Source organism: Corvus kubaryi, unplaced genomic scaffold, assembly GCF_017639235.1.
Source record: "Corvus kubaryi isolate FWS band 111438036 unplaced genomic scaffold, C.kubaryi_AGA036_p1.0 138, whole genome shotgun sequence".
In the NCBI taxonomy this organism is placed as follows: domain Eukaryota; kingdom Metazoa; phylum Chordata; class Aves; order Passeriformes; family Corvidae; genus Corvus; species Corvus kubaryi.
Genome location: NW_024580672.1, coordinates 17,960,685 through 17,974,270, shown reverse-complemented (window position 1 = coordinate 17,974,270; position 13,586 = coordinate 17,960,685). Strand labels below are relative to the sequence as shown.

Sequence of the window (13,586 nt, the reverse complement as noted above, 5' to 3'; positions counted from 1 at the left end):
TGTTTTATTACTCTTGAGAAGAAGTTGAAATAGGACACATGGCTGTTTTCTTTGTGAGGACATCAGGTACCAAAAAAAGCACAATTACTGTATTATTTTGATTAAAAAGAAATCTATGTGTAAGAGCCTGTATTTCTAGGTTGGAAAAGTTGCTGATTGTGTTAATTTTGTTGCAGCTTTACTTTTGGAAGCTCAGTCAACACCGTTTCAAATAACTCCTTCAACCATGGCAAATATTGTGAAAGGCCTGTATACACTACGACCAGGTAAAAAGGAAAAATGTTTGTATTGATCTCATCTTGTGATTGTCATTTGTTTGCCAAAATGTGTCTACTCTCTAATGGATGCACTGTTAATAGTCAAAGTGTGTTGTGTTTTGTGCATCCTAATGCTCAGTTCTACCCTGGTTCTTGTTGCCCATCTTGTTGGTGACCTGGGCAAGGTACCATGTAAATACCAAATACATTTTAAAAAAAAAGCCAGCCCTCTCTTCTGGAGACAAAGGGAAGATCCATTCCTTCTCTATAGAAATAAAGAAAGAAGGATATTAATGGGTCAGTCAGGGCAGAAATTTAGAAGTATGGAAATGGTGAAAGTTGTGTTAAGAGTCACTCTTCAAACAGCCAGGTCTTCAGCATGAGTTGCATGCCGAAGTTTCTTCTATGAAGCCTTTTTTTTTGGTATTATTTCTAATTTAACTCATGAACACATTGTGACATCTTATGCAAACAACAGTTATATTGAAAGGAAAATGGTATTGCAGATTTTAATCAATTTTGGATGAGAATCTTTGGAGATTCCCTAAGTTTTGGAGAACTGAGGAGAGCCTTACCCTGTATTTGAGAAGTTTTTAGAAACAGGAAGTGTTCAAAATATCCATAAATAAGTGGTCCCTGTTTCCCTTGCTTTTACAGTACTGACAGTTTCTTACTTTGGCATGACTGAGAGAAGGATTGTGCCTGAGCTTCAGTCTATTTTTGCTTTGCAGTCCCCATTTATGGCAATAGAAATGAGGATGGGAATCCTTTACAAAAAGCTTTGGTGCAATATTTAGCATGTGTACAAACCAGGACTCTCTATTCACAAAATACACTTTCTGTAAGCAAAGATTAATTTTACATCAGCAAAATTAACATACTTCCATCAATTTTAAGACAATTCTAATTTCAGTTTTAGAAAGTGTTCAGGACCAAAGATAGAAGGGTGCATACATAAGTATAAAAGTGTTACTCTTTTGAAAGCAATTCAGGTGGTTGTTCTTTGACCACACTTCATATTGTAGGTGATGGACTTGTGATTTCGCAGTTTTCCATTTCAGATGATCCCTGTCCTGCTGTTCAGAGCACAGCAGACACTGGTATGGGTTGGTATTATGGGCCTAACCAGATTCTGAGTAGTTGAAGAGCCCAGGATAGACTTCTTGGTGTAAAAGGCTGTTCTTTGGTGATCCTAGTTCTTGTGGATGAATTCTGAAACAGTCAGAGCAAGGGTTCCTCTGAGGCAGTGCTGCTCTCTTTCTCTGTGGGATTGCTCCATTGGATGTATCATGGGACTGGTGGGCAGATAACTGGGAGGTAAAGCAGAAAGTGGGGCCAGTGGAAGGTTTAGAGCAGCCTGTGAAGTGTCTGCAGTGCAGAGAGCAAAAGGAGAAGCGAAGCAGACGTGGCTGGCAGCCAGGGGCTTCCCCTTCTCTTTCTGTTCCTTTGTCTTCTCTTCAGGTTGAAGGTATCCAACAGCTGTCAGACTTCAAATGTTGCCAGAGAAGAATCTCTTTTAGTTCTAGCTCGGTACTGGGGCCAGTCCTTTTTAAAACCTCTATCAGTGATCTGGATGAGAGGTTTGAGTGTTGGTTTACAGGACAGTGGGAATTGTATAAAAATTTGTGATGTTCCTCAGTGAATTTTAAAGCATCCCTTTTTTCTAAGCAAAGATCAAATTTAAGGTAACTCCTACAGCCTGTGGAAGGTCTGGCTGCAGAAATAGTTGAGGGCTATTTATTTTTCTCAGAACTTGCTATACAGTTGCTGTAAACCCAGTTTTCCTCGTGTGCTTAAAGCCTTGAAGCCTTAAATTGTCTTGCTCCTGTAAAACAATGTAGAGAATGAAATCAGTGTAGAGAAATGAAATCACATTTCTGTCCTGAAGCTGAACTAGTACAGGTTAGAATTACATTATAAACATTAAAAAAGTGCTTGTCTGAGCTTTGGAAGATCAGTGAGAGAAATGCATGAATTCCTTTGAAATGGGGATGGAGCAGTAGGGTTGTATAGTGATACTACTGTGCTTTTTAGAAGAAAGGCTGAGGGAAGAGAAGGGTACATTTTGGGGATAAATTTCTTGGAGTAAGGTCTTACAATCATTATCTAATTATCCAAGTGGGTTTGCTGATCATCAGTTGTCTGTCCTTTAGAGTGTCCAAAGGTCCTGTGAGATGCAGCAGGAACTGAATTTCAATTTGATGATGAGGTTTAGAAAAATAGTAGTTCTTTTATCTGCATGTAAACATTTGATTTCAACAGTCTCATTATTTGTTCTGCTTTAAGGCATGGTTTCTGTGGATTTTGGAGTTTTTCTTTTTTTCTTTTTTATTTTAATTCAAGATCCTAATATGTATTCAAAATAAAGTTACATTTGTCAAACAGTAAAATTTTCACAAAATATCTCTTCCGTGTATTTTGTTATTGCTTTCTCTGTTCTTACAGAATGGGTACAGATGGCACCAGCTTTATTTTCTAAATTCATCCCAAATATTCTACCCCCTGCTGTGGAATCTGAGCTTCAGGAATATGCTGCTCAAGACCAGAAACTTCAAAGAGAGCTTATTCAGAATGGATTTACTAGGTAATAATTATTAATTTTCAGGAGTGATTATGCAGGACAGTGCTGAAATGGTAAAAATGGATACACCTAAAAATATTGAAGTAATAATTTAAGAGTTAATAAAGAAAACCTTCACAATTCAGTATCTGAAATATGGCCTTATTTTCAATGTCTTTTGAGCACTAACAACCCTGCCGATGGTACCAAAAAAGTAGATGATTGGGAGGCTTGAAATTTTTTTATCAGATTGCTTGCCATTCATGCATTCCTGTGTTTTGGTTGTGTTTCTATTGCATGATCATGCTCCTGTTCAACCTTTACTTTGGCTGTTTATTTTCTATAAGCTCTCTTTTATTCGTAGTGCTTCTGAAAATGTCGGTTTTCTCCTTACTTCACTTTCAGCGTTATTTATACAGTCAAGATGTTTATTTTAAACAGGCATTTCCCATCTGAGTATTGAATTGGGGAGGGGGAAAAGGGAGAAGAACAAACAGTAAAAGACACAGCAGAAACTGTTCATACTGTAAATTGTTCCCTCTGGGAAGTGCCTGTTGCTCTGTGCTGTTCTATTTTTCTGCCCAGACAAAGGCACAGCACTTTCCACCATTTCTGCAGTAGTTTGACAATCTAAGATCAGGCTGGGAAGCCTCGTGCTCTACTCCCAGGAGGTTCATTTCTTCCTAAAGAGAAAACATCTTCATCTTTCAAGTTACCTGTGCAATGCTGAGAGTCTGGCCCTGTAGTTTGAACACCCAGTAGATGTGGGTATGTTTAGTGGTGGGTATATGCCTGCATTTCATACCCCATGCTTTTCCTCAAAGGTCACGTCTCTCTTCAAAGCTTGTTAAATTATTGAGCTTCAGAGCTCTACTATTGACCCAAATGCAAATGACGTGGTGCAGACTCTTTCCTTGTAAGGCTGTCTGTTGAGGAAAATAATTTTTTGAGAGATAAGCATAAAAACAAAACCCTAATACCCTGGGCTGAGAAAAGCAGTGCATTTGGCCCAAGAAATAGGAGTGTGAGACTTTGTAACCAAGTAGGCATTTAATGCTGACAAAAGACTGTAATGTACAGAACAAAACAAAAAAGGGAACAATTTGGTGTTGTCAAACTTTCAGTCTTACTGATTCTGTAGGTGGCTGATAATAGTTCTGCTTACAAGTGCATTCCATCAGTTTCACACTGCTTAGAGAACTAAACGTGGCATTTCAAGTAGTAAGTCTATATCCACAAAACCAAACTGGTTTTTCAAACCAAACTGGTTTGAAAAATGTTTTTCTTTAGTTACCTGAAAATGGGAGAGACTTGGCTCTTGAAGTTCTTTGGGTGGTTTATAAAACTGTGTGAAAAAACTCTTAATCTGTCAGTCTGAAAAGATGCTCCTGAATCTTACAGACTCTCAGCAAGTCTGAGGTGACAACACTTGCTCTTTAAGCAGATTTTAGCACTTAATGGTGTTGATAAGCTGCTGTTGTTCAGCTAGAAGCTGATGTGCCATTACTGCTGCTGAATACTCCTCACTGTGCTGTGTTCCTCATGGTTATTGCTCTCAATCTTACTAATTCCGTAGGTGGCTGATAATAGCTCTGCTTACAAGTGCATTTCACCAGTTGCACACTCCTTAGAGAACTAAACGTGACATTTCAAATAATAACAGTCTATATCCACAAAACCAAACTGGTTTTGAAAAATTTTCTTTAGTTACCTGAAAATGAGAGAGACTTGGCTGTGAAGTTCTTTTGGTTGGGGTTGATAGGGACCTTTAAAGGTCCAACCTCCGTGTGAAGAGCAGGGACATCTTTAACAGAGGTTTTCATGAAAATACCTTTTCTTTGCCTTCTCTCCCAGAGGTGACCAGTCACGCAAGAGAGCTGGAGAAGAGTTAACTTACAGTAAGTATGGATCCAACCCTGTCCTCCAGTGTGCTCCAGCCCCTCACAGCTTGGGCATACAGGTTGTGGTGGACTTCTGGGTTCTCAGGGTCGTGGGGTGTCAGAGGCTGCATCTCTGCATGTAACAGCTGTCTGCAATGTAACCTTTACCATGCCAAGAAATGGTACAAACTGCTTGGATGTAGAGCCATTGGGGAATGGTATCTGTTCTGGTAGTGCTGTTAATTTCTGCTCATTTTATGGCCCTCTTTCCACCAAGTTTCCTCTTGTGCTTTCAGCTGAGTATGTTCACTTTATTCCCCACCGTAAAATGTCATACAGTTTTAAGATGAGCTCTTACTATAGGCTGAAATGAGCGAATGGGCATTTTTGTGGTGTATCAGCTTCTGTTTACACTGTTAATGTTTCACAGACACTGCTGTGTTTTGGGGGAAGGGTGGCGAGGGACATAATGTGGAATTTTAATATGAGAGAATTTCTTTACTTTTTATATCATTTCAGATGGCTCATCAGCTTGTGCAAGCTCCAGGGGATACAGATAGTGAATATACTCGATCAGCTTCTATTCCTAGCCAGAACAGACACTGGAGGAGCACAGGTGGTATCTGGAGCCTCCTTTGGCAACTGCTGATACTCAAGCTCTGACATGAACTATGCCTCAAAGAAGAGTTTTGGACTTTCTTCTTTATATATTAAAATGTCAGTTGCTGCTACAGTTGGGATGACTTTGAAAGACACAATTCCTTGGTCTGGCCTATCAACAAGCTCTTGTTCTGCAGCCTTTGTGAGGAATGCACCTTGAAAAACAATCCTTTCGAAGTGGAAATGGGCAGCCGAAATCAGCAGCTTCCAGAAGCATTAGAATGGAAGAATCCTTTTTGCACTCTTTTCTTAATGTTAAGGACATTCTTAAAACTAGTTAACACGTCAGTGTATTAGATTTTAAACTTCAAGTTATTTTCTGGAGCTTCTACTTAAATAATAAGAATAAAGTTTCATTATTTTGCAGTATTTGTTTGTTAGTTTAAAACCTGTCACCTTTTAAGAGTTGGTCCCATATAAATGTATCTTCTGTCAGGGAGTTTTGAATTCCAGATTTTTCTTTTAGCTCTTTTTTTTGTTACTTGGTATTTTGAAATCTGTTTTCCTATGTGTTTGTACTCTGTGCCTTCAGCTTGTGCACTTTGCGACTTTACAGACCATATTTTGTTACTGCAAAATGTGTTCTTGAGGAAAAACTTGATGTGAACAAACATGCTGCAAAGTTGCACTTTTCTCTTGCATTAGTGGGGAGTGAATATAAGGAGGAAGGAAGAAAAGTTGAACCTGTCACCATCACTAATAGTGACTTGGAAGTTTGTCCCCATTTATTTTTCACATGTATTAGTGTTTAATGCAGGGACCAACTCTTGTAGAATCCCCCTTGCTGACTTTTCATTGGCCTCAGGAGTTTGACTGGATCATCCTTGTCCCTTCCAACTCAGACTGTTCTGTGATTCTATGATTCCATAATTGCAGTAGACGGAGGTGAAAATTCCAGACTGAACAAAATACCAAGATGTGATTTATGTTGTGCTCTGTAGAAACATTGTGGGCAGAACTCTCCAGTCTGGTAGGTCACCAAAGTGCATCTCCATCAGGACAAGATTTGCACTGGGCTGAACAATGGTACCTGTCCAACATCACCTTGTGGCTCCTGTGCCATTTCTCCTGGTGGGGGGGATGTGATGGGGCTGTGACAGTGGATGTAGTCAGAATCAGGGATCTGAGGAGTGGTGTAGCGTGTTCATGTGCCCATCTGCCTCCTGCCTCCAGTCTTGTGTACTGGAGATCCAGCTGAGCCCAGTTCCAGGGGATCTGGGCCTAGGGGCTAAGTCTGCTCATTGTGATGTGGATTTTAATCAGCAGTATGGCTAATGCAGCTCTTTCATGAGGGGAGAAACATACTTGAAAAAGCAGTTTGATTACAGGGTTTGGGTTTTTTTCATTCCTATGGATTTTTTTTTATCACCTTTAGTTACGAAGAGAAATAGGTTGGTAATATAAAAAGTCTTTCTGAAGTGAAATAAAAGTTTGTTCAGTTTTTTCTGGCACAACGCTTATGCCTGTTTCAAAAAACAACACAAAATACCAACACAACTCCTTTCATGCTTGTATGGGTTCATTACACAATGCAAGAAAAAAAGAAAAAAAATAGATGCGGCAGGGACAAAGTTTCTTTTTGTTTTGTATCCAGGCTTTATGTCAGTGAATTGAATTCCATCAGTGTCTCATCAGCCACTTTGGCAATGTGGTTTGGTTGGAGGGTGGAGGAGGAAGAATGAGTTTGACACTGCTGGGATTGACAGATTCAAATATGATTTCCCTATGTGTTTCTTGGCATATTTGCAAAGCCTGTTTAATTTTGAGGAAGTGTTTCTTTTAAAATGAAAACCTAATGCTTCAGTGTTTTGTGTTCAATGTGGAACAATGCCAGCAGTCTGAACTCATCCCCAGTAGTGTAAACCAAGCCACTCTGAGTAGGGGTTTTCAGGTGTTGGTAGTATCTGCTTCGACTTTGCTACCAGGTACTTAAAATGGAGCAGAATTAGATAAAATCAGGGGGTTTGAAAATTTTGTTGAAGTGTGCTGTGGAGAAGTTAATAAAGGCTAATAAGGAACAAAAACAATTTGCCAGCTTCCAGGTTTTTAAAGTTTTGGCTTTAAACAAAGATAAAACCTCTGATAGTGTCCTTAGCTTTAAAAATCACTGTCTGCTGAAATGGCAATATTCTTGAGTTAAGAATAGATGCATTAACCTAATTTGGTTAAAGTTTGTTTACAACTTTATTACCATCCTAGTTCACACAGTACAGTAACCAAGCTCTGTCATCTTTGTCAAGGGATCAGTTTTTCTGTGTTCTTAAAGTAGTTTTACTGGTTCAGGTTTGTAAGTAACATGTAGTGCTTTTGCTTCATGTCTGAGGCAAGGGTTTAACATTCATTTTCCATTGCATTATGTTTGGGACACAAACTTCTAGAGTGACAATTCCATCAAAGGTAAAGCATTCCTGTCAGTATGGTCCACTGTGTATGCACTGAGTAGGGCTTGGATGCTTCTAGTCCTGTGTAGCACTGTCACCACTGGCCCCAATGCCTGAGAAATCTGTTTGTTAAGCACTGTATTATGTTGTAAATTTGGCGTTACAATTCCTGTATGTTTTGGCATTATTTACATAATGCTGAAATGTTGTTTATCTGTTGAAGACATTATCATTGTGACTGAGCATGGAACAGAATACAGGATACTATACTAAATTATTTTGTTTCTCTGTAAACTTGCATTTTACTTACAGTCAAACTAACACAGCCAACTTGAGCATTGGTACTGTAAAGCCACAATTACCAACAGCATGATCCTAACTTCAGTATTTAATTTAACCAAATAATTTGTGGTGAATCTGTTGCATCTGTAGCTTACTCTGTTAAGCAGTAAAGTTGGTTATACAATGGGTGTCCTCTTTATGTTGCACTGGTTCTATAGCCAAGCTTGCTACATTAAAATATTTTTAGATTAATTTCATTTCTTTATTTGAGAAGTTGAACTATTTAAATTCCACATGCTGACTAATGGTCAGCAGTTGTTGATACATGGTTCAGATGGTCTTTGGCACAAATGGTGGGGTGGGGGGCCTAACCAGATAAGTACCCAACTCTTCTTCAGCTGCATCTCCTTCCTGCAGTTGTTGGGGAAATGTTTACAGTTTAATGCATTGAAGAAGAAGTTTTTGACTCCTGCAGTTTGATAGAAATACCATCAGCCAGACTCATCCCTTTTAATTTGTCCCTGACATGATTATTTACTTTCTAAAAACTAAGAAAACCAAACAAACTCCCAAGAACTACAAAGGCATGTTTTAAGTGACTGAAAAATGTTTTTCATGTACACTGTGACAACCCCAGTGAAAGGAGTATTCTGTAGAACTATGGAATAAAAAAACAACCACTTGAATTTGACTCCTGTCATCAAGCCAGCTCCAGCAGAGAGAAAACAAAGAGTTTTGGTTTGGTTTGGTTTTGATTTTTTGTGTGCTGCATTGACATGCACAAGGTATCCAGAGGGCACTTAGTTCAGCTCCCAGTGTGGGTCTTTAGGATCAGTTGACTGCAACCATCCTGGATTCCATCTGGCATAAACAATTATCTTTTTGGTAGCTTACAAACTTCAGGTATTGGTAACCATGGCAGGCGTGAAACGGGTGGGTGTACTCTGGCAGGTGTCATTCCAGTAATTACAGGTTATGGGAATTTGTCCCAGGGGATTTAGCACAAATTAGTGTGATACTGGCCCAACAAGGTATTTTTATGCCTGTTAACAGAACAAGGCTGAAGAATCTAAATTCCATCCTTGTAGCACTGAAACAGACTGGCTTTGAATGGGGACCAGAGTCACCTGTGAGGGGAAGTTGTCCCCTGTCTCTGCCAGGAGGGACAGAAAATCAGCATTACTTCATGAGCAAAACGAGACAAATTCGCTGATTTGGCCTCACTTGAAAACTTGACAAAGTGCTTTGTACTTGGCTAGAGAGAGTGAGGGAAGGGATTAAACCAATGTGTCTTGATCTAACTGGAGTGACTTGTTTAAGGGGATTCCAAAATTTCATAGGCAATGAGTACTCAGAAATCCCTTCAGGCTGTCTCTCCGTCTCTGGAATGCTCCAGATACACTTGGTTAATGTTCTTCTTTCTGGGCTTCTGCTATTTGACCTAATTAGCACAGAACAGGAATGTTCACTAGCCTAATGATGACAACAGAACGGATTTAGTAATAGCACTTATTGCCTCATTAGTGTTGTTTTTCAATTAGTCGTTACTTAGGAAAAACTGTTCCAGTTCCTATGATGACCTGGGTCAGCACTGGATTCTATTAGAGAGCAGCAGGTAATTTGTTTGCTATTACTCGTGGTTTGCACCAGTTGCCATCTATCAGCAGCCTGTATGGGTTTGGACAGAGAACAGTTCATAAATTAATGTCTCAGGATGGTCGGTAGGTGCTGCCCTGTGGATGAGCTGCATTGCCAGGATGGGAGCCTCTACACAGTCACCATGGGAGAGCTGATGGAATGTAAACTCACCTCTCACCTCCACAGTCGCCTGTTCCTGTGGCAGGAGTGGCTGAGCAGTGACATACAACACGTCTGAAACAGGTCAGGGCTTGAAATCTAAGGATTATCTATTCCTGACTTAAATTCCCTGTATGGTCAATGTGAAACAGAAGATTTCTCCAGCAGGTACCACACCGCAGTAAATGGATGTACTCCCAGATTTCTGATTTGGGATCTCAGTTACTGGCCATGGGCTGCTGGTACTTGAACCCACCTCGCGGAAGGAGCTGGAAGCAGAACTTGGCAGGCAGGGCCAGTCCTACCTGTGCAAGAGCAGAAGGAAAACAGGCCTGTTTGGTTCTGTTTCTTAATTACTTTTGTATTAAGTCTTTATTGAGCAGGTACCTGCTGTTCCCAGTTGCTTAGACAGCCTGACTTGTTTAAGGTACACAGTTTGGATGTCTGTTGGAATGGATCAGAATTCCATCCAAGCTACAGAATAATAATTTCCCTTAAAATACAGAGATGCGTTGTAGCTGGTGATTATCTACTTTTTTTGGAAATAATCTCGTTATCCTATTTGTTCCCTCAGTTACAACTTCTGAATGCATATTCAAGTGAAATGTGCTTTCCAGTTACGGCTCTGATCTTCTGCACAGAATGCCATAGTTACAGATATGCAGGGAAGGGACACCCACAGAGTAAAGTGAAATCCTGCTTTCATACTTCCGTCTCGTGTTTCCATCTGGGAATGTGACATGGAATGAAAAGCTGTATGCACTATCCTTCAGTTCATTCATGTTCTGGCATAATAATGTTTTATTCTTTCTTTTTTAAAAATTCCCAGCATTGATTTTGCCTGTTCTTACTAACTGCTGTATACCAAGCTAACACTTCTTAGAGCTGTCTGTTAGAGTGCTGAGATGTCGTTTGTGAGTAATAGCAGCTCCTCCTTGTGAAAACAGAATTAGGATCACGTTTTCCCAGTGCATCACTTTGTAAGTCACTAATCAGATGTGGTCTGGAGCTCTCACCCCCTTGCTGAGTGAAATGAAGTCCTGTAGCTCTTTGTAGTCAAAGTTCTGCACTTCCCTGGCTGATGGTGCAGGAACGTCACATTTCACTGTTCACCTTCTTGTCGCCTTATTATTAATACAGCAATGGGCAGGACCCCAGTGCTGTGGTACTGTGATGGTGACCTCTCTCTGTTGGGAGCACTGTCAATTCCTGCTCTGTAGCTTCCCAGTGGCAATTTCTTCATGTGGAAAAGCTTCTCCATTGTAGGAATTGCAGGGCAGACCTAAGGGTCTGAACTCTCACATCACAGGTGACAAAAGTGCAAGTGGAAATTTGTCATGTCATGCTCTGACCCTGCTGATGAATTGGGGATTTCCTTGGGTGAAAGGAAACAAGAAAAATGTTTAGCATAATATTTAATCTACTCTATTTAGCAAAGAGTTTCTGCAAATCTGCTGCAAACTCTCTGAACTCGGACTGACAAGCTTATAACTTGCCAGGCCCTCTTATCAGCTTGCCAGCACAGCTGCTCATCTTGTGAGAATCTCCTGGCATCTGAAGGTCCAAACTGAGCGAAGGAGACTGAGCAGAGCAGTCCAGCAGCCTCAGCTGTTCTGGCTGAGGTTTCACATCCTCAGTTGCTGCAGAAGGGGCTGTTTCATCTACAAGGCACTTTAATTCCTCATCATCACATTTGCTTTTCTGATTGTTACTTTAAAATAAGCCACAGGCTGTGATCTGCAAATGTCAGGAATCACCTTTGAGGCACGTTTAGCAAAACCACTGTGCCCCTCCTGAGCTATATCATCTATGGGCTCTTGTAAGAAATCAAAATCGTGGTTTCCTGTTTCCGGATCCTGGGTGGGATGGGCATGGAGGGTCTGTGTTCAGCTGGCAGGGGCTGGGTGCACAGAGGTCCCTGAAGCGTGGGCCATGTGTGCTGCAGGAAAGTTTTAATTACAGGTGTAATGACTGTGTGTATGGCCCAGGGCTAAGCTTCAGGGATGGGAGGTGGTTTGCCTAATAAACAGGGAAACAAAAGATTGTCCTTTGCTCTGTATTTATACAAGTGAGTAGAAAATGGCTTTAAGCTGTAAGAGAGCAGGTTTAGATTAGACATTAGAAAGAAATTCTTTACTCAGAGGGTGGTAAAGCACTGGCACGGGGTGCCCAGAGAAGCTGTGGCTGCCCCACCCCTGGCAGTGTCCAAGGCCGGGTTGGACGGGGCTCTGAGCAACCTGGGACAGTGGAAGGTGTCCCTGCCCATGGCAGGGGGTGGCACTGGATGAGCTTTCAGGTCCCTTTCAACCCAAACAAGTCTGTGATTCTATGAAAAGACCACTCTCCCATGGGCTTTTGGGAAGAAAGGAGCAGAAAGCTGAATCAAGCTGGGCAAGCTACCAAACCAGTGCCCTGCCAGAGCAGCAGTGACTGCTCCTGGCTGGTTGAGTGCACTTTTCCACGTGTTCCAAAGTTTAGAGCTATGTGTTGATAAAAGTGTGCTGAGGAGAGCAGGACTACTCAGCCTGGGTGGGGGAGGTATGTGCTGGGGTGGGCAGGATGTCATTGTTTGTACAACCAAATGGTACTTGTGCTTCCTTTTAGCTGTTCCCAGGGTAGGACAAGGCACCCTTAAACTGATTCAGCTGTTTTGCAGCCAGTTGTTGGTTGTATATAAAGTATTGCAAGAGCTCTATTGATTTTTAAAAGCATAATACATTGATTTTTAAAACATAATAGATTTGGAGCTAGTTCCTAGGGGAGCTAATTCAACTTTCTGCTGGTCTGCATCCTCAGAGTGACAGGTCAGGATTGCTTTAGTCCGATGAATTCTTCTTCTGTTGAATACAAACAAATGCTTTGGCCATTATTATATTATTCTGTTTGTGGGCTACATTCGAACAGGAAAAAACCCAACATGTCTGGCTGCTTTTAATTGAACCATGTGACTTATTTGATTTTTAGATCAGCCAAATTAAGGCTAATAAACTGAATTTAAAGCAAAAGAAGGATATTCATACAGAAGAAATAATTCTTCTCTTGGCTAGATAAATTTCAAACATTTGAGGCTTGGCTCTCAGTATTAATCTCTGAGAATTTTCAGAATCACAAAGAGCTAATAATAAAACTCCAGGGTCACGTTGGACATGACAACTCATGAGCAGAACGGGGGGAGCACTTCACCACTTGGAAGTTCTTATCTTTCACCACATACTGGGGCTGTGAAAAACTTGTGTGTGCCCCAACAGGCACAATTTCAGTATTTTTTAGCTTCTGCAGTGTGTCGGCTGAATTGTGTCTGAAACTTGTAGTTTTTCATGTGGTTGTCAAACATTGTCTCTATTTCAGAAATCCAGTGCCTGGAATCCTGGGTGATGCTGGACACTTTCAAATCCTCATCTTCCCCCCTAGCCCAGGGCAGAGTCTGGACTACTCAGTGTGTCTCTAAAAGCAGGTGCTTTGAGGAGAAAGGCTGGGACAGGACAAGACTGCTTAGTTAAGGAAGAGCAGCAATGCACGTAGGCGGTCTCTGTCCCTTTCTGAGGAGAAACATCATGACCTGAATTCCTCTGGATTTAGTAATCCTGATCTGTGCTTCTGGCTGTCCAAACGTGCTCTGGAGAGCCTTTACACCATCTTAGAGCTGTCTGCATCCTTTCCCCTGCGTGTCCTTGAGTGCTGCTCTGGAGTGGGCCGTTCATCTGCTGCAGCTGGGTGAGGCTGCAGCTGTCAAGGCAACTTTAATCTCTCTCCTGTGTGGATGATGTAC

General features: G+C 41.0%; 1 protein-coding gene across 2 annotated transcripts in view; it reads left to right on the top strand.

The window, feature by feature from the left end:
• Window positions 1–8,272, top strand: part of CACUL1 (CDK2 associated cullin domain 1) — a 45,147-nt gene extending 36,875 nt beyond the window's left edge. For both annotated transcript variants that reach the window (XM_042019435.1, XM_042019434.1), the window contains 4 exons: window positions 177–266; window positions 2,703–2,841; window positions 4,672–4,715; window positions 5,217–8,272. In XM_042019435.1, coding sequence (XP_041875369.1) covers window positions 177–266; window positions 2,703–2,841; window positions 4,672–4,715; window positions 5,217–5,257 — 314 coding nt within the window. In that variant the 3' untranslated portion in view covers window positions 5,258–8,272. The remainder of the gene's footprint in view (window positions 1–176; window positions 267–2,702; window positions 2,842–4,671; window positions 4,716–5,216) is intronic.
• Window positions 8,273–13,586: the final 5,314 nt, after the last annotated feature.